Below are 18,677 nucleotides of genomic sequence, written 5' to 3' on the forward strand. Positions count from 1 at the left end.
CTCTCCGGGAGAGCCAGTGCACCCCGGAAACCTGGGGCTGGGTGTGTACCGCCTGGCCGCCCCGGCCCCTCATTATGGCTCAGGTTAAAACTATGCCCGGCGCGGAGGCCTGTAATAACCCATGCGCCAGGGCTGGGGCAGGATGCTCTGCGCAGCGGGGACCTCCTCTGACGCCACATCCCCCCAGATCTCTGGGGGCCACCCCCTCCCTGACTAGGGTCACACCCCCCCCCCCCCCCAGCCCCAGGGTCCCCTGGTCACAGGGACATAGAAACAGCACTCACATTTATGCTTTAATAAAAGTAGGAAGGGAAAAAAACCCAAAGGGATTAGACCAAGATCCGGCCATGGACTTGTCCTACGATGGCGAGGACTGGCCAGGTCACAGTATTTGCTGCCCACAGCCCAGAGGGCATGGGGGTGGCTGTCCCCCCAGCCCAGCAGAGCAAGGCAGGGCTGCTCCCCCCGAGGTTTTACTGCTGGTGATGTTCCCCGGAGAAAGGGGCTGGGGGAGACCCTGAGCAAAGGGGGCTGGGTCAGGCGCTAGCTGGGCGGGCAGAGCCAGTGAGCGCCATGTCGTACCCACCAGCACAGGAGGACGCCAGTGCTGCCTTCAACCCGCCATGAGCAGCGACACCACAGGGGTCCAGCTCCCACCCTCCCATTACGTCCCACAGAGAGCGCACAGCTGGGGGGCAAGAGCCATCCACAACCTCCCACGCTTCCCTCCACCACCTTCCCCTTGCTGGCTCCATCCCAGCCAGGATCCAGCCCAGAGACCCCCACCCGTGACTGGGGGGTTCCTGCCATGCGTCCCTCTGCACAGTCCCCCCCCACAATCCCTCCCACCAGTGACAGCCCACGATTTCAGCTCCATTTTAGCCAGAATTTAACGACCTGCCCCAGGTCCAGAGATCCCCAAATCCTGGGCTGCAGGTGACCGCCCCCTGTCACCCAGCACGCACTGACTCTGCTCCGCCCCCATGCTCCCAGCACTCAGCACCAGTATGAACCGGCCAGTGTTTGCCAAAGCACCCTGCCCTGGCCACTTTTCTCTGGGATGACCCACTTCTCCTCTCATGGTGGCCCCATGTCTCAGAGACACTGTGCTGGCAGCCAAGTGGCTTGTTCGTACAGGAGGAGAAAGGGCCACAGCGGCGTGTGGTTGCTGCTCCCAGGGAGGAGGGGCTGGCATACCCCAGCCCCGTGCTCCCAGCACCAGTCCCCATCCCTCCTGACGGACTGAGGAAGACCTGCTAGGCTCACAGCTTCTTGGAGGCTCCCGAGCCTCCCTCCGGAGCTTTCTTGGCCAAAAGGGCCTTCTCCTCCTTCATCTTCTTCAGCCTAGCCTTGCTTTTGCTGGGGGATGAGAAGGTAAGCGAGGACTTGCTGAACTCCAGTGGGAAGACGCCCACATCCCCATCGAAGCGGTTCTTGGACACCTGCAGGTAGCGCTTCCCTGGCCCTGTCACCAGCTTACGGTCCTGCAGGATGAGGACGTTGTCGGCCTCCTGGCTGGCCTGGCAAGGGAGGGAAAACATTTCCAGGAGGGTGCTGGGGATGCAGCCAGAGCCAAGGGGCTCGGAGGTGCTCATGGGCTGCCTGCCCGACTCCTTCGAGCCCTGTTATGGGGCAACCCAGGCCGTGGCAACACCAGCACCTCCCCGACACCAACCCCTTGTCTTCGCCCTGGACATCCCAGCAACCTGCTGGGCAGACAGGCTTGAGCTGAAGCCACAGCACGCTCTGCGGAAGCAAGGGAGCACGGGAGGGCCGTGCACACTCACAGAGCACCTCCTGCCCACCACTGCAGGGTTGTTCAGCATCACGGCAGAGACTGGAGCACTCAGAGAGCCCATCCCTGCACCCTCCCATGCTCCTTCTTTAATTACCTCATACTACATCCCACTCACAGTCAGTGAGCACTAATTAACTGCACCTAAAGCTCCAACAGAGCTTTAGCTGGCAAAGGGTTTGCTCCCTGTCTGCATCTCCCTACCAAGGCCTGGCCAAATCAGGACTCCACAAATCCGCAGCAGGTGACAAAGAGTCCTGGGAACAACCTGCCCCTCACAGCACCTTTCAGGTCCCAACGATGACTCAGGGTGCTGGTGGGAGCTGGGGATGGCTGCCCAATGTATCCTAGCCCCTTCCTGGGAACACGCTGTGCTGAAGGGACAGGAAAGGCCACCTAGCCCAGCTCACCTTGGCGGAGCCGAAGATAGAGGCCGTCTGCAGCTCCTTCTCGTCGTCCTCCTTGCGGGGATGGATGACCAGTGTGATGTGGCAGGTGTTGTCTGTGGCAAACTTGCGGAAGGCACCAATGATGTAGTCCTGGGCAGCAAGCCTGCCACGGCAGCGAGAATGGGGTCAGGGGCTGGCACTGCTCGGTTGCAGGGGCAGCAAGGTGCTGCCAGGTTCTGCCCCACAGCAGGAAGCGCCCAGGGGTCTGGGCTCACTCTCTGTGAGGCAGCTGGGCCCATGTAAGCAAAGGGATGGGACACAACAGGGATCATGGGTAACTGGCTCACCCTTTCCTACCTCTTCTTCCCCAGGGCAGTGATCACCCTTCAACAAAACAGGGCTGCCAGACAGGGACCCCGTGTGGGTCCCCAGCCCCTGCCACGACACCAACAGTGCCAGCTCCAGTGACAAAGGTGGTGGAAGAAGGAGGGGGCAACTTGGAGAAGGGCTACCTGTCCACAGAGAGGTGCTCATGTCCCATCATGAACTGGAGGTTGTCGACGACCACGTGGGTGATGTCGTACATGTAGACAGCGTGATGCATGGTGTCAATCACTGTCCTGGGCAAAGGGAGACCGGGATCAGCCCCGGGGATCAGTGGAGGAGGGGATGGGGATGCTGAGCCTGGCACAGGGACAGGGAGAGGCAGAGCTGGGAGGTATCAGGCTGGCTCCTGCTGGGCCCTGGGCGTCCCACCTCCGCATCTCCTCCGTCAGAGGATGGGGGCAGCCCCATCCCCACAGGTAAGGGCAGCTGGATCAGGAGGACCCAGCTGCTGCCCACACAGCCCCTGCCCACTGTCCCGCAATCCCCCCAGCCTGCGGGGACCCTCAGGGCACATGGGGATGCGTGCAGATGCCACAATGCTTAGTGAATAGAAGGAGCTGGAGGTGCCTGTCCTCCCTCCTCAGCAAACAGCAGCGCTGCCAGGTGAGCAGGGTGTGGGGGGACACATCCTGCCAGGGGCAGAGGCTGGTTTTAGAGCAGCCACCTAGCACAGGGGCAGGTCCCCTCCCTTCATCCCTAACCCAGAAGGAGGCCATCACAGTCCCCATGACAGCAGGGACAGTTGAGCCATGTGCCAATCCCGGGACTTGACCAGCCCCAACGTGCCTCCTGCCAGCCTCAAATCCACAACCCACTGCGGGAGAAAAGCCCTGGCTCCTCAGGGCCCCACAGCACATGCCATGAGGGGTAAACGCCACTGGGGACAAAGGTGTGGGACCATACTTGATATTCTGCTGCCCGTGGAAGGTCATGAAGTAGAGCGGGAGGTCCTCAAAGCGGTCGGCCCACTCATCGTACAGCTGCAGCTGGTCCTCCAGGCGCTGGGCGGCAAACTGCGTCAGCATGATCTTGGCCAGGCGGACGTTGTTGATCTCGAAGCTGCCCCACAGTGTGCAAACCCCCTGCATGCACAGGTCCAGTGCGTACTCACTAATGAAGGTGGTCTTCCCACTGCCCGTCGGGCCTGGCGCAAGGACAATGACAGGAGGAGTTAGCTGGGGGAGAAAACCTGACCTGTCCTGAATGGACCAGGGAGTTGTTTAAAGGTGGAAGCACCGGGGAGTGGTTAAGAGTGACCCATCCACAGCACTCCCACCATAAACACACAGCATCTCCTGCCAGGCTGCATGTCTGGTTGCATGCGTGTCAGCTCCAGCAGCCATCAGGTCCCTGCATGGTGCAGGGAAGGGCTGGGCAGCCGGTGGGGGGGGCACAGAGAGGGCTTAGACAGGAGGTAGCGGATGGGAGCAGGAGGAAGGGACACCCCAGGAGTCCCTGTGCCACCCCAGGCACAGACACTATCCTCATGCTGGCGTGCCTGCCCCACCACACCCGGGAACGTGCCCCAGCCTCTTGCGCACTGCCACGAAGGGCTCAGCCAAAGCCATGAGCAGAAAGGGACCAAGAAGACTCATGAGGCGTCACCCCCAGGAGGGTGAGACCACCAAAGAGCCCTCTGCTGCCCCCGTCCACCAGCCATTTGCCCATCACCTGTGAAGACAGTGAGCTCCCCTCTGCGGTGCCCTTTGAGGAGCTTGTTGAGCTCAGGGAAGCGCGCCCACTTGACACCAGCCACCTGCTCTGTGTTGACCAGCTCCCCAAACACTTCCTCGCGCAGCTGCCGGAAGGAGACGATGGATTTGTGGCTGGCGGGCAGGGCGGCACGCAGGATCTTGGTGAGGTTCAGACCCTGGTTCAGAGCGTCTAAAGGCCGGGGCTGCAGGTCGCCGGGGCGCACCAGGGAGCAGCGCTTGAGGCTCAGCTTCCGAGCAAAGAGCTTGGCGGCTTCCCAGGAGCGCAGGTCCTCGCCCAGCCACAGCGTGATGCGCTTAAACTGCTCCAGGTAAGGGAGGAGGGCAGGGGGCAGGCAGGTGGCCCCTCGCGGCAGGGCCAGGCTGGCCACCCCTGTAGCTTGGTGCAGGGCCAGGGCATCCAGCTCCCACCCGGTTAAGACCAGCTCTGTGTCTCTGCGGCCAATAAGGGGTAGCCCAAAGAGATTGCGATAGGAATCGAAGCGGGGTAAAGTCTCTTCCATGTAAGCTATTGCATCCCCCTTCTTCTCCACCCTCACAAGCTTCAGGCCCTTCAGGGTCGCATCACGGGGGCTGAACCAGGGGAAGACAAGGGATTTGGCAGTCCTCAGATAACGCACCCCGAAGCGTTTCAGGGTGGCGTCCGTCACCAGGGAGATGCCGAACATGGCCTTGGTCTTCTTGGTCTCATCCTCGTCCAGCAGCTCCCAGAGAGGCAGCGCCCGGTCCCAGATGCAGCGGGCATCCTCGCGAGCCCGTCGCGTGTCCTCCTCTGGCTCCTCTGAGCTGGGGGGCGGAACGCTGCGGTGCCGCAGCTCCACGTTGGCCTGGAAGTCTTGCCAGGTGCCCTCGGCCAGGGTGGCCGTGCACAGGAAGCTGCCTGTCGTCTTGTCAATGAAAAGCGTGTAAGGGGCGCTAGCGGAGAGCGGCGGCTGGTCCTCCCGGCCGTCAGTGAAGAGGCTGGGCGTGTGCAGGCAGCTGTACCCGTCGTGGAAGGGGATGCCCTGGGCCCGCAGGTACTGCCGGATCTCGGTGATGGAGACGGAGGGCACGGGCCCCTCGGGGGAGGGCAGCACGTCTTTCTTGTAGCGCCGCTGGGTGAGCCGGCCCGGCACCCCGGGGCTCAGGGAGGCTCCCTTGCTCCTCGCACCCCCGCACAGCAGCGGCAGGAGGCGGCCGGCGGCTCTGCAGGGCCGCAGGGGCACCACCGCCATCCCGCCCGCGCCAGCCTCTGCCGAGGCCACCCCGGCACCCGCCCGCGCCGCTACCGATCCGCATCGGCGGCGGCCCCGCGGCCCCCCCCGGCCCTGCAGCCCGGCGCCGCTCAGGCCGCCGCCCTCACGTGGAGCTCCATGGACGCCGCCATTGCCTGACGCCGCCGCCGCGCTCAGAGCGTCACTTCCGGGCGGTGCCGGAAGCGGATGTTCTCCCCTCCCCGCGCGGTTCCGGTTGCGGGTGAGGGCGGTGCCATGACGGGCCGCGGGGCGCCCAGCCGGTTCCTGGCGGCCGTCCTGCAGAACGGCGTAGGCCGCTACGTACGGCAGCTCCAGCGCCTCCAGCTCCTCTTCAGCCCCACTGCGGCCGACGCCCGCGGCGCCAGGTACCGTCGGAGGCACCCCGCCCGCCCGGGGAGGGGGGGGGGGGGGGGGGGCTGGTGACCCCTGACCTCTGACCCGGTGGGGGAGGGGCTTACGAGAAGGTGCTGGTGACCTCTGACTTGTCTATATAGGGAAAGGGGAAGGTGCGTTTGACCTCTGACCCACAGATGTGGGGGGAGGGGCTGTGACCCCCGACCTCGTATGCGATGGGGGAGGGACTAGAAGAAGGCACTGCTGACCCCTGACCTCCGACCCCCCCCGCACAGGGGCAGGCAGGGTGATGACCTCTGACCTGCAGGTGGCACACCCCCGACCTCTGCACTGTGACCACTCCCATAGGCAGGGCATGGGGGCAGGGGTGACCCCATCCACGACATTTGCCCTGGGGTGGGGGCTACGGTGACCTCCCCCCGCTGACCCTGCTGGGTCTGACAGCCCCCCCACCCCCACCCCCACCCCCGCAGGCAGTTCGTGGAGGAGGCAGCGCTGGACTTCGCCCGGAAACACCCCGATGTCGTCCTCTATGTCCGCCCTTGCTCCGGCCGGGCCCCGTTGCTGCTGGCTGAGTACTGTGAGTGCGGGGGGAAAAACCGGGAGGTTGGGGGGGGCAGGATGGGGACAGGGCCCTGCCTGCCCTGCCTCTGCGCAGCGGCAGACAGTGCTGGGGCCAGCTGCTCCCTGGGGGTGGCTGTGGGGTACGGGGACCCCAGCCTGAGCCCCCCATTCTGCTGCAGTGAACGGGACAGTGCGGGAGGAGCTCATCGCCAGCAAGACGAGTGAGGAGATCGTGCAGCTGGCCACCAAGCTGGCTGGCCAGTCCGGCCTGGATATTGTCCGCATCCGCAAGCCCTTCCACACCGACAACCCCAGCATCCAGGGCCAGTGGCACCCCCTCACCAACAAACCCTCTATCCTCACTGTCCAGGGCCCGCGCCTGCAGCCCCAATAAAGCCTCTGCCCCGTGCCTCCACGTCCATCTCTCCTCCCGCCATCCCGCGCCTGCACAGATGCTGCCATGCCATGTCCAGACAGAGCCGCGTTTATTGCCGGGGGCACGTGGGGCTGTGCATGAGGGGTGCCACGCACGGAGGGTGATGCCCCTTGTTTGGGGGGGTGGTGGTGCTTGGGAGTGGCTCATCCCTCCTGCAGCAAAAATGAGGTGGGGGTGGCAGGATGGGAGAGCCCAGGTGTTTGGCTCTTGCCTTTCACCACTAAGCCTCGCTCTTCTGGGGCAGGAGGGGCCTGGGCTCCAGCCCGTTAGGGACCCCTGGGGCTGTCCCCTCCTTCCTGCCCCCTTTGTAGGGCTGTCATCCAGGAGATGTCCTGCTTCCGGAGGTGCTGGCAAGGAACATGGTGGGAACACACACACCCCAGCAAGTCTGTCCCTCCCCGGCTTCTCCGGTGTTACTGCCCTGTACCCAGGGTGTTAGACGCTCTTGTCACCCCAGTCCCTTGGGTTCCCCCAGGAGGTGGCAGGAGCAGAGGTAGTTGGGGGCGGTTTAGGGACAGTGGCTGCCCCTGGAAAGTGCTATGAAGAGCAGGAGGCCCCAGAGGGAGGCAGGCCCTGGTCCAGGGCTCCTCTTCCTTGCTGCGTGAGGACGTTTCCCCTCCCACACGTTGTCCCATGGGGGACAGGGCTGTGCCTGAACCTCAGTTATCCAACAGCACCACACTGGAGAGCAGAAACACGTGGTGCCCGGGGCTGCAGGGTCACTGTAGATGCTGGGAAGCCGTGGGTGCTGCTCTGGTCCCTTGCCATGCTGCAGGGCACAGCAGTAGCTGCCGGTCCTGTTGCCAGTGCATCTTGCTGCCCGCTGCTGCAACCCGCTCTTCCCCTGCAGCGCCCTGGGGAGAGGGAGCAGAGTCCTGTCAGGGTCAGAGGCCCTGGGGCTGCCATGTCCCAAGGGCACCCAGCCCTGCGTTTCACCTGGGGCCTCCTTGCAGGGGGCACGCGCTGCTCCACCAGCTGCTCCGGGGCGCTTGGGGACATGGGTTCCTCACCTGGCTCCATCCCTCCCCGAATCGTCCTCTCGCAGAGAGGAAACCCTGGGGGGGGGGCAGACGTGGGAGAGCGGGCAGGGGCTGGCAGCCACCAAGGCCACCCCCCCGCCACAATGCGAGATGTGTACATGGCCCCGTTCCTGCCTGCGAGCAGGCAGCTGGGGGAAAACGTGTCCCGTCCCCCCCCCCCCGCGCCAGGAAGGGACCCCGCACCTTGCAAGAGAGGCGCGGCAGCACCCAACCCCACTACCTGCTCCTCACCCACCTCTCAGCAGCCGTCCGACTCCCGTGCACCAAGGGATGCCCAGCAGGGCAGGCCGAGTCCACACGTCCACAACAGCATCTCTGTCTCACACCTGGATGGACAGACAAGAAACTCTCCCTCCCCACAGTGTCCTCCTTCAGCCAGGTGCCAGCTCCTGCCTCCAGCTCGTGGCCACCATCAGTGGGTTTTTATACATAAATAGGGCTCCCAAATTTAAATAGATTCTTTTTCTTTTCTCTTTTTCTGTACAGCAAGTCTCAAAAGTGAGTGAAAAGTTGAAGGAACGGCCGGGCCCGGGCCCGACCCGGCTCTGCCGTCCAGGAGGTAGTTTTGCCTGAGTCTTGTAACACTGCTGGCAGGGGGTGGGAGAAGGGGCCGGAGGGGAGGAGGGTCCTGCTGGCAGGACCCCCCCCGGCCCCTACACGGAGCTCTCGTCCAGCTTCTCCACCAGGTGCGTGTGTTTCCGCTTCTCCAGGATCTTGCTGAGCTCCTCGGTGAAGGATGCGTTGTAGAGCGGTGAGGCCAGCGGCTCCTCCTGCTGCTGCAGCAGCATGTAGCTGTTGCCATTCATCTTGCGGAGGACATTGGGCAGAGCCCCCACGCCATTGGTAAGCTCAGCCGGCAGTGGCGGCGGCGGCGGCAGCGGGGGCACGGCAGCTGGCAGCTCCTTGACCGGGGAGGTGGCAGCTGTGGGCGCCTCGCCAGGGATGATCCGCAGGCAGCCATCGGGGTAGGCGAGCTCTTCCTCCTCCTCCTCCTCCTCCCGGCGGCCCTTGCGCAGGCAGTTGGCTGAGACGGTCTGCAGCTCCACGCTGGCTGGCCGTGGCTCCCCCAAGACGTACTTGCCCTTGCGCTTCTCCAGGCAGGACACGTAGAGGAGGATGGTGCTGAGCACGGCGCACAGCACCACCAGGGCGACGATGGCGGAGACATAAGCCACCTTCATGTCACCAGCCGCCTGGCTGGCAGCATGGGGCCGGGGGACGGCTGTGGGACCGCGGGGCAGCTCGGGCAGCACGGTGAGGCTGTAGGCGGCCAGAAGTGTCCGGAGACCCCGCTCCTCCCCGTAACAGCGGTACTCGCCACTGTGCTGGGGCAGCGTGTCCGTCACCAGCAGCCCATCCACCCCCACACGCAGTCTGTCCTGCCCCGCGCCCGGCGCCTCGCTGCCATTCAGTAGCCAGACGGCCCGTGCCAGGTTGGAGCGCTGGTCGCAGGGCAGCAGCACGTCGTCCCCCTGCAGCACCGTCCGGTTCTTCCACGGTAGGGAGCCTGCGGGGACATGCACCGCCTCGCACCTGTCCCAGCTACCCTAAGGGACACTGATGCTGGCATCCCCTGCGGTCCCGAGGGGCGGCACAGACTCACCCCGCCCAGAGCTGCTCCGGCATCCCTCGTTGCCACTCTGAATGTCCTGCACCAGCCCTGTGCTGCAAGACATGTGGGACTTCAGCTGTACAGCCCCAGTTGAGCCCACCCTTACGGGGTCATGGCCACCAGCAGACCCACCACTGGATGCCAGACCCTTGGGGGTGGCACTGGGGCGACTGTGCCACAGGGCGACGTGCAGCAGCACGGGATCAGGCAGGTGGAAGGCTTGTGGGGACCCCACTGGGGATGGGCAGCCCGTCCCTACCTGTCTGTGGTGGCGGTGGCGCGGCAGGCCCTGCCGTCCCAGGCGCAGTAGGGGTCCCGGGCGAGGACACAGTCGTAGCAGGAGGCGTACCTGGCACAGGAGGCCAGGGGCACCTGCAGGATCCCGCTGGCTGCCCCCACGTACAGGCTCCTCTGAGGGGAAAGGGCTGGCTCAGCGCTGCCCTGGCATGGGGTGGCTGGGCTGTGGGTTGCCCCATGGTGCCCAGAGATGCCCCCCAGTACCACAGCACAGCTCTCCATTGGTGGGGGTGCATGGGGAAGGGCCCCCAGCTCCAGTCAGTGCCAACGGCTGCAGCTGGCATCTGGCAAAGAGGTGGGTGCCAGGCAGGTCCCTTTCCCCAGGCTGCCCTGCTGGGCTCTGGCACATATCCTGAGCTGGGGTGACCCAGGATTCATATCCCCCCCCAGTCCCCCAAACAGCCCAATGGCAGCTTTGCAGCACAAACATGCCCCATGTTTGGTGTCCCCCCACTTCTTCCACCCCTCACCTGGGCATGGGAGATCACCAGGCTCTCCACGGGCTGCGGGTCCCTGAACACCTGCACCTCCTCCACGATGTGGATGCTGGAGCCCACCACCACGGCCTTGTGGATCCAGCCATCCCCTGGAGAGCAAAGCGAGAGGTTAAGAGGGAGTGTCAGGTGTCCCCTTTGCCCAGCAGAGACCCAGCAAACTCATCCCGCGCTCACCAGTCCCCATGAAGAGCACATCGTAAGAGCGGCCATCAAGGGCCCGCACCCTGTCCACAGCCAGCCGGCTGTACGCCACGCTCTTTTTCACCAGCAGTGGCTCCTCGCCGGCCGGCTTCACCTCCTCGAACATGAGCGGGTGCAGCTTGACGAAGTCCAAGACGCTGTTGGGCAGGTCCTGCGAGGAGTTGTAGCCCTTCCTGCGGGAGCGGTCCGTGATGCACTGCCCGGGGGAGATGAGGGTCAGGGAGGGATGCGGCTGCCCCACGCCCACCCTGCTCCGCACCCCCGAGCACTCACGGAGCCGGGCCGGGGCTCAGGCACCGCACCATCGTAGCGGGACCACTTGCGAGCCGAGTCCTGGTACTCCATGTAGGCGCCCTCAAAGGCACGCTGCACTGCCGAGATGCTGTAGCGGCACACGGCTGAGGCCTCCATGGTCCTCCTGGGGGGCAGAGCCCTGCCTGAGCCTGGGCAGACACACAGGTGCTCCCCACCAACGCACCCCCAGGTGCTCAGCACCCACCTGCGCCTTCCCTTGAGCATCTCCAGTCCCCCCTGCGCCACAGACTTTTAGCCCCAGCCGTTTCAGCTGCTGCCCCACTCACCACTGCGCTGAGAGGGTGAAAGTGGCGTAAAAGATGGTGCTGGCCCAGCTGCCCCCGTCCAGGCTGCAGACACTGCGCAGCACCTCATAGTAGGGCATGTAGCAGACCAGGCGCGCCTTCATGAAGGATGTCCACTTGCGCTGCAGGATCTTCTTGCCCCCCACGTCACTCTGGGAGGGTGCAGGGAGCATTTCTGCACAGGCTGGTGGGGTGTGTGTGTCCCTCTGCCTGTGCCTCAGTTTCCCCCAAGGTGCAGGCACGCAGCCCCTGCGCCGGGAGGAGCAGCGCTTGGCTCCCTGTGGCTGGGAACATGCCTACCTTGCAGACACGGGCCACCCGGGCCACTCGGGCCACCTGGCTCTTGTCGAAGAAGGATGTGGTCTCCTCGCCTGCCCGCTCCGTGAAGAAGTAGTAGATTTTGTCGTCGTCACCCACGGGGCTGTCCTTGCTCTCCTGGACCAGCATGGAGGCCACAAACTCGGCATCTGGGGGATGCAGAGCAAGAGGTGGAGGCTAGGGACCCACCACGGGACAGGGGATCCCTCCCTGCCTCGGTTTCCTCCCATGGCAAACCACATAGGATCCCAGGGCCACCCTCCACCCCTGTTCCGCGCTCCCCGAGGCGATGCATGGCGTCTCACAGCCTGTGATGCTGGTCCCAGGGCGGGGGACAGGGACATCTCACCATTCAGCCAGTGCAGTGGGGACTCCTCCGTCTTCAGCGGCCGCTGGTGCAGGTTCCTCCGGATGTCGGGGAGGCTCCGAAACTCGTAGCGTGTGGCCGTGTACAAGCCGCCATCTGGGCAGGGCAGGCACCCGTCAGCATGGCCCTGCACCCCAGGGACAGCCCCAAAAGCCACCAGCATCCCCATGCCCCAAGTAGAGGGGGAGAAGGAGGACCAAGTCCTGGTTTGCTAAGGCCCCCACACGCAGAGGCCACCGGCTGGGGACCTCCTGTGAAGGCGTTGGGGATGGGGCCAGGGTTGGAGGCATCCCGCATGTCCCCGCCAGCCCTGGAAAAGGTGCCACTTACCCACGATGAGGCCAGTGTAGCCACGGGCAGGGTCGTACGGGCACTTCTCCTTGCCTTCCTCAAAGTGGGATGGCAATGTGAACCTGTCAGCATCCTTGAGGGGGACAGGGGACCGGGTTAGCCAGGAGGGGACAGACCCGCCTCGCTTGCCAGCCCCAGGGTCTCTGCAGAGCCTGCTAGCGGGGACAAAATGATGCCCACAGCCATGCCCTTGTCCAGGCAAGACAAATCCCCCCTGGCACCCTCCAGCTGGTCAGAAACCACACAGCCAGCCAGTGTCCCCAGCCAAGAGCAGGCAGTGGGGTCAGGGGGGAAGGGGAGGCCTGGCACCCCACTTTGGCACTGTGTGGGCACCGCGCAGGAGCCGGCCAGTGCAGCCAATGTTCCTGGGCTATGCCTGGCCAGCAGACGCTGCCCAGCCAGGCTGGGTCCCCTGGGGTGTTGTCCCTGTCACAGCAGGAGTTATTTTCTTTGGGGTTTGCAGTTCAAAGCACGTCAAATAATGATGGGGCCCTTCCAGCTTGGCGGCTCCTCCGCCTGACTCCCAGGGCATGTGATGGCCAAACCGGACCGGTGACACGGCCGTGGGAACAGGTACAGCCCCTCCAGGGCTCCTTGGCCATGCTGGGGACTCAGCCCCAGGCCCTTTGCCCCCCAGCTCAGGGGGGGAGGTGGACAAAGGGCGGCCGAGTCACCAAGGAGCCACCGCACAGGGGTGAAAGTCCTGCTGCCGGGGGACGTGGCTGCCCCCGGCCACTCTGCTGTGAGTCACGGCCACACACACGGGACCCCTGGTCTGGCCCAGGAATTCCCCGGGGAGGGGCCGCTGAGTCAGCCCTGCCACCGTCACCCTCCTTGCCATTGTCACCCTCCCTTGGCACACTTGCCACCAGCCAGTTGGCAGCCTCTGCTTTGGGAAGGGACCTTGCAACAGCAGGGACTGGGGACCAGCTCCAGTGCTGGCATGTCCCACCCCGTTGGCCCTACTGAGCCCACATGTCCGCCCCACAGCACTGACCGAAACCCCAGCCATCTCGCTATGGGGTCAGAGTCCAACCCCGGCACCAGGGTGGGGACTTTGGGCATCTGCATCACAGTGGCTGCATCCCCAAAGCAACCCACCCCAGCCTGGGGGTCACTCGTCTCCCCTTTGAGCTGGGGAGGGACTGGGACAGGGGCAGAAAGGCAGTGGGGCTGCGGGTGGAGACGGAGGGAGAGGACCAAGTCTGCGTCACCGTGGGGTGACATGGTGGCAGGGGACAGGTGACAGCCGTGGGGCTGAGCAGTACTCACGATGGCAGCGCAGAGCGGGTGGAAGGCGTAGGTCCCGCAGGTGTAGAGGTGGGTGCTGTTCAGCCTCTGCAGAAACCGCACGTGGTTGAAGCACTCGGTCTGCAGAGGGGGAGGACAGGTGTTACAAGCTGGGGAAAGCGTTGGCGGCCCCCCCAGCACCTGGCACCCCCCCCAGCACCTGGCACCCCCCCACCAGCTCTACCTTGTTGTTTTTGCCCTTCTGCAGGCAGTCCATCTGCTTCTCTAGGGAGGCTTCCCAGTGGATCTGCAAGGGGAAGAGAGACTGCCACTGCGTGACCCCTCATCACTGAGCGGTCCCCCCCATCCCTGCAGGCTCCAGCCTCTGCCAGAGCCATCAGAGATGCTAAAATTCTCTCTTTTATTTAGAGAGGGTACAGCTGCTCAGAGCATGAGACGGCACCCTGCCCGCATCCCCCCAGCCCAGGGCGAGAGCGGTCCCACACCCTGACCTGTGGGCAGAAGCCCCACAGCACCCACAGGAGCCTGGAGGATTTTGGGGTGTCCTTCCCAGGGGGAGCAAAGGGTTGAGCTTCCCCCACCCCTTGTCCTGCTGGGGTGTCCCTGAAGCAGGTAGTTCTGAGCTTGGGGATGTCTTCCACCACTGTCCCCATGCTGCCTGGCTGGGGAGAAGGATGAGGCATCCACAGGGGACCTAGGGACAGACCTGGGGACAGCACCTCCAGGCAAGACCTGAGATGGTGAGCGGGAGGATGAGCAGGGATAGCGTGGCCATGATTCGCGCAGGGACTGGGCAGCACGGGACAGGAGAGGACAACCAGCCGGCAGCGGGCAGAGGCCAGGCTCACCGTGCGGTGGGAGCCGTCAGCCACGTCACTGGAGTTGAGGGCGAAGATGGCTCCCCTGGCGCCCACGTAGAGGATGCCCCGGTCGTCCTCCAGCAGCAGGGTGCTGTAGTTGAGGGTGTGCGCGCTGAAGCGCTGGACACCCGACAGCTCTGCGAAGGGAACAGGGGGCTGAGGGAGGACCCTGGGGCAGGCACAGCGCGAGCCACCGGGGAAAAGACAGAGGATGGAGCCAGGAGCGGGTGGGAAGGCATCCACCGAGGTTATCAGGCAGATGGTGCCGGGTGCCAGCGGTTACAGCAGGAGAAAAGGAAGAGGGGAGGTTTGGTAGGAGGCGAAAGGCACTAACTGGGCTCAGGTTCACAGGGGAAATTTCTCCCCACTAATTAAAACGGGAGCTCAGGGGTGGGAGCTGCAACGTCCATGCCCGGCACAGGCCTGCCACCCTGTTTGGTGAACCACTGGAGGAACTGAATACACACCAGCAACAACTGGCTCCGAACCAAAACTGCCATGCAAGGGGAGGGCTTCCACAGCAAGGTTGGGTGCTCCCTGCCCACCGATCCAGAGAAACCATCCAATTTGGGGTGCTGAGAAGTGTGAGGTGAGACTCAGCCCCTGCCAGAGGGACCCCAAGCCAGGCTTGGACCCTCCTGCTGCAGGAACCCCGTTGGGCTTGGGACCCCAGAGGCAGCTGCGAAGGGAATGACCCTCCCAAAAGGAGGCATTGCCTGGGGAAAAAAGGGTACCCCAGCTGCAAATTAAACCCTCTCCCACTGTTGACCGCTGAGCTGGGCTTCACTAATGAGGTCAACAAAGTCGTGTGGATGCCCAAGGCATGATGACACTGTGGGGCTGGCTGACACAACAGAGGCTGTAGGCCAAAAGCCCAGTGGCAATTAAAGAAAATCACGGAAGAAAGCTCTGCTGACTATTTGGGCCAAGAGAACCCAGCCCGGGTGTGATGCCCGGCTCAGGACACCCTCCAAGGGCTGCTGGGCAGGGCCAGGGGCTGGCCAAGGCTGGCTCCTTGCACGTTCTTGTCCCCCCCAGCTTTTGAAGAGATGCCTTTGCCCTGCTCCATCCCTCGAGGCACATCGACTCCGGGCACCCAACACCAGACAGCCATGTGGGCTCTGATTTCTGGAGCCTGGGGGACCAGAGGCGCCCCTGTAGCCACCTCCACATGCTGAGCCCCCCTCTCTGGGGGGCTGGTGGAGGCTGGATGCAGTCACGATGCACCAAACCCGGTGCTGGCAAGATCCCAAACCTCACCGCCACCACCAAGACCCACAACCCCTTACCATCAAAGGTGACCGTTGTCCTGGGGGTGGCATCCAGGTCGGTGGCAGATCGCCGTGATGGGTAGCCCATCGCCGCTGCCGCCGCCATGAAGAGAGCCGTCAGGAGATGGGTCCTGCCTCTGCTCATCTTCCTGCTACCCCGGCGAGGGCAGCTGCCCAGCCCACTGCCGCCAGGCCGGCACAGCCGATCCTCGGGACGGGCTCCCCAACTCTCTGGGACAGGGCTGGCCGCCAAACCCTCCTGAAACACAGAGCACTGGGTCAGACACTCCTGCTGTCCCCAGCACCTCACAAGCCAGTGGGCTTGGGAAGGAGCCAGCCATGCACACGCATGGATGCTTGACCGGGCACGGCCTCAGCCCGGGGACGGCTTCAGGGAAAAGCAAACCCTCATCTGCCAAAGGGGAAACTGAGGCATGGCGCAAGGCATTGAGCCTGCAGCCAGCACAGGGCAGGGAGGGGAGTTTGAGCAGAGTGACCCCTGCAGCAACCCCCTGGCTCAGCGTTCGCTCCGTCACAGCAGCGGCAGTCGCTTGCTGAGCGCTTGGTTCAGTTGCTCGGAGGCTCATTTTCCTCCAGGTCTGCTCCGGGCTCCTCTCTCCTTTGCTCCCAGCTATCTCCTCCTGCAGCTCCCCCTGACCGAAGGATATGCTTCGGCAGAGCCGGCTGATCCCCCATTGCATTTTCACACCCGAAAAGCAGGCACATTTACCCCCAAAAGCAGAGAGCAGGGCTCAGGGCCAAGTCCCTCTGCGGGTCTCTTGGCACACTGTGGTACCCCAAGCCCCGCTCCCCAGAGCGGCTGCGGCAGGACAGGCGGATGGGGGGGCTCCTGGGGAGCCCAAGGGCTCTGCTCCCCCCCAAAAGCACAGCTAGCCGTCTCCTGCCGCGCAAGGTACTTGTCCCCAAAGTTTTGCCCCTCCCAAAAAGATGACACTCCTGAGGACAGAGGCGTGGGGAAAGATGCTTCAGGCATGCAGCAATGCAGGGTGAAGGAAAATCCATACAGGAGCTGCTTGGCATCTTCATCAAGTGTTTTCAAGGAAGAACAGCTTTTCCCCCTGGTGTTTTTCCAGGAGATTTCAATTTCTCTTTCATCCCAAGCTGCCTTGAAGCTCAGCATCTACCTCAGCTCTCGCTTTCATGCATCCGATCCCTCCCGAATAACCCCCGGCCTCTCCCGGCTGCGTCGAGCAAAGCCAACGGCTCATTTTGCAGGCACTAAGGAGGAAGGAGACAACCGGGTATCTCCGAGCAGGAGAGCTCCCCATAAGCAACCAGCAGCTATGTTTGCTTAGGGGGTTTTTTTAATATATATATATATAGAGAGAGAGAGAGAGATATAAAAAACAAATACCTGGCCTTGTAGAGAAGCTGTTCAAACACGCTTGCTGCAGACAGTTTCCCTGCAGCAAATACCTCGCCGGGTCTCAGGCAGAGGGGAGGTAAAACCAAAGTGAAACGAAAGTGAAAAGGGCTTTGGGGCTGAAAAGGAGAAGTGAGGGGCGGGATGTGGGATCCAGCCATAGTCCTGGAGCCTGCATTAAACCGCTGTTTCCTTCATGGGGGGTTCAGACCCAGACCTCGCGCCTGCTCTGGCCGCTGCCCTGGAGCACGCCGGGAATGGGGCAGAGGGGACATGTGCCCCCCTGCTCCCATGTGCCTCGCTGCCCCCCGGCACCAGCCCAGCACAGAGCACCCATAGAGCACCCAATCCCAGGCGCAGGCAGGGTGCTGCCTGTGGGGCTGAGCTCCCCGGGGAGCACCGGACGGCAACCTGGAGAATCCTCCCTCCAAATAACTCCTGTTCCTGGTGCAAGCCCTTTCCAGACCGAGGGTCTGCCCGCGAGCGATGGGACTGGCAGGGCGATACAAGGCGGGTGAGTGGGGATGGAGGTCAACGAGAAAGAAGTTGCTTTGGTGGCATAGCATGAGCCAAACCACCATAGCATGAGTCTAGCATGAGCCAAACCCACCAAGCTTTATAGGCAAAGCGAGTGGCAGGGTCACATCTGGAGTACCAAGGCACCCAAAAGTGCTCCGGCCAGCCCCGTGCTGACACCTCTCCATCCCGCTAGTGGGACTGCGGCCATGCCAGCAGCTGCGGGGACCCTTCCCCAGGCCTCTGCGTGAGGACACGAGCCTGGAATCACGCACAAGCTACAAGAGCTGCTGTGCACCTGGGCTGGGAAAGCAGAGGGGAGGAGGAACCTTCTTACAACAAGGCAAACAACAATCCCTAATAAATGAGTAACAGCCCTGTGAGCTGCCTGCACGCTGCCAGGCATCCTCACCTTATCTCCCCCAAACAAACAAGCCCTGAACTTTGCCTGCTGCCCAGCTCCAGGCGCGACAGGGATTGGAGCCAGGAGCGCGGCCGGGAAGGGAGGCAGGGATGGTGCTTATCGCAGGGCAAGCGCCGCCGCGCTGCGAGCCAGCCCCGGCTAACATTTAACCAGCATGGGCATCGAGCCAGCACAGGGGGGAAAAATAAAAATAATAAATTAAGCTGTGGGGCTGTGCAGGGTTCCTAGCGGGGCAGGGGCAGGGGAGAGCAGCCTCCGCTGCCGCTGGGGCTGGGCTCCTCTGCTTTTTCCAGGGGAGCAGCTACACCCATTTCCAAAGGCTCCTTTGCCCAAGATCAGATGCAACTTTGTCCTAAAGGACATTTAATCAGTTAGCTGTAAGAGCCAGTTAATATTTTACTCAAAGGGAAGGGCTGCTCTGAGCTTCTCTTTTTTTTTTTTATTTTTCATACCTAGGGTGGGGGAGAAAGAGCAAGAACAAACTGAAATCATCCTTGGCCCCGCTCAGATCATCACCCCGGGCTGCAGCTGCACCAAACCGCCCCAAACTCATCATCCCCCCCCTCAGCAGGGTGCAAGTTCAAAGCTCTGGGTGAAGGCGAGGGCCAGGGTCCAGGGCAGGAGGCAGAGGAGGTCTCAGTCCATGGGATCTGCCAGCTGATCTGGGGGCAGCTGGTTTGCTAAAGCCCAGCTCTTCCATGGGAAACAGGGAAAAGTCAGGAGGGGAAACGTCACAGAAAGCCTTCTCGGGGGGAAGGAGACAAAAGGGGGAGAGGAAGAGGCTGAAAAGCAGCAGCAGCTCTGATGACATCTGGGG

The 18,677-nt window shown here is 63.2% G+C and overlaps 3 protein-coding genes across 3 annotated transcripts; 1 reads left to right on the forward strand and 2 right to left on the reverse strand.

Annotated features, from left to right (window-relative positions):
* Positions 1-817: 817 nt before the first annotated feature.
* Positions 818-5,497, reverse strand: TWNK (twinkle mtDNA helicase). The gene is made up of 5 exons (XM_059821232.1): positions 4,243-5,497; positions 3,475-3,715; positions 2,697-2,804; positions 2,206-2,347; positions 818-1,520 (listed from the first exon to the last, which is right to left on the reverse strand). The coding sequence occupies exons 1-5, from the start codon at positions 5,495-5,497 to the stop codon at positions 1,263-1,265; spliced, it is 2,004 nt and encodes a 667-aa protein (XP_059677215.1). The 3' UTR covers positions 818-1,262.
* A 255-nt stretch (positions 5,498-5,752) lies between these two features.
* On the forward strand, positions 5,753-6,845 carry MRPL43 (mitochondrial ribosomal protein L43). Its single transcript, XM_059821233.1, has 3 exons — positions 5,753-5,883; positions 6,346-6,452; positions 6,616-6,845. Exons 1-3 carry the CDS (start codon positions 5,753-5,755, stop codon positions 6,828-6,830), a joined length of 453 nt encoding a protein of 150 aa, XP_059677216.1. The 3' UTR covers positions 6,831-6,845.
* A 1,720-nt stretch (positions 6,846-8,565) lies between these two features.
* On the reverse strand, positions 8,566-15,681 carry SEMA4G (semaphorin 4G). The gene is made up of 14 exons (XM_059821301.1): positions 15,555-15,681; positions 14,254-14,402; positions 13,629-13,691; positions 13,427-13,525; positions 12,134-12,227; positions 11,786-11,899; positions 11,419-11,585; positions 11,101-11,270; positions 10,793-10,937; positions 10,493-10,715; positions 10,292-10,407; positions 9,784-9,935; positions 9,508-9,577; positions 8,566-9,438 (listed from the first exon to the last, which is right to left on the reverse strand). The coding sequence occupies exons 1-14, from the start codon at positions 15,679-15,681 to the stop codon at positions 8,566-8,568; spliced, it is 2,562 nt and encodes an 853-aa protein (XP_059677284.1).
* Positions 15,682-18,677: the final 2,996 nt, after the last annotated feature.

This window comes from Gavia stellata, chromosome 9 (assembly GCF_030936135.1).
Source record: "Gavia stellata isolate bGavSte3 chromosome 9, bGavSte3.hap2, whole genome shotgun sequence".
NCBI lineage: Eukaryota > Metazoa > Chordata > Aves > Gaviiformes > Gaviidae > Gavia > Gavia stellata.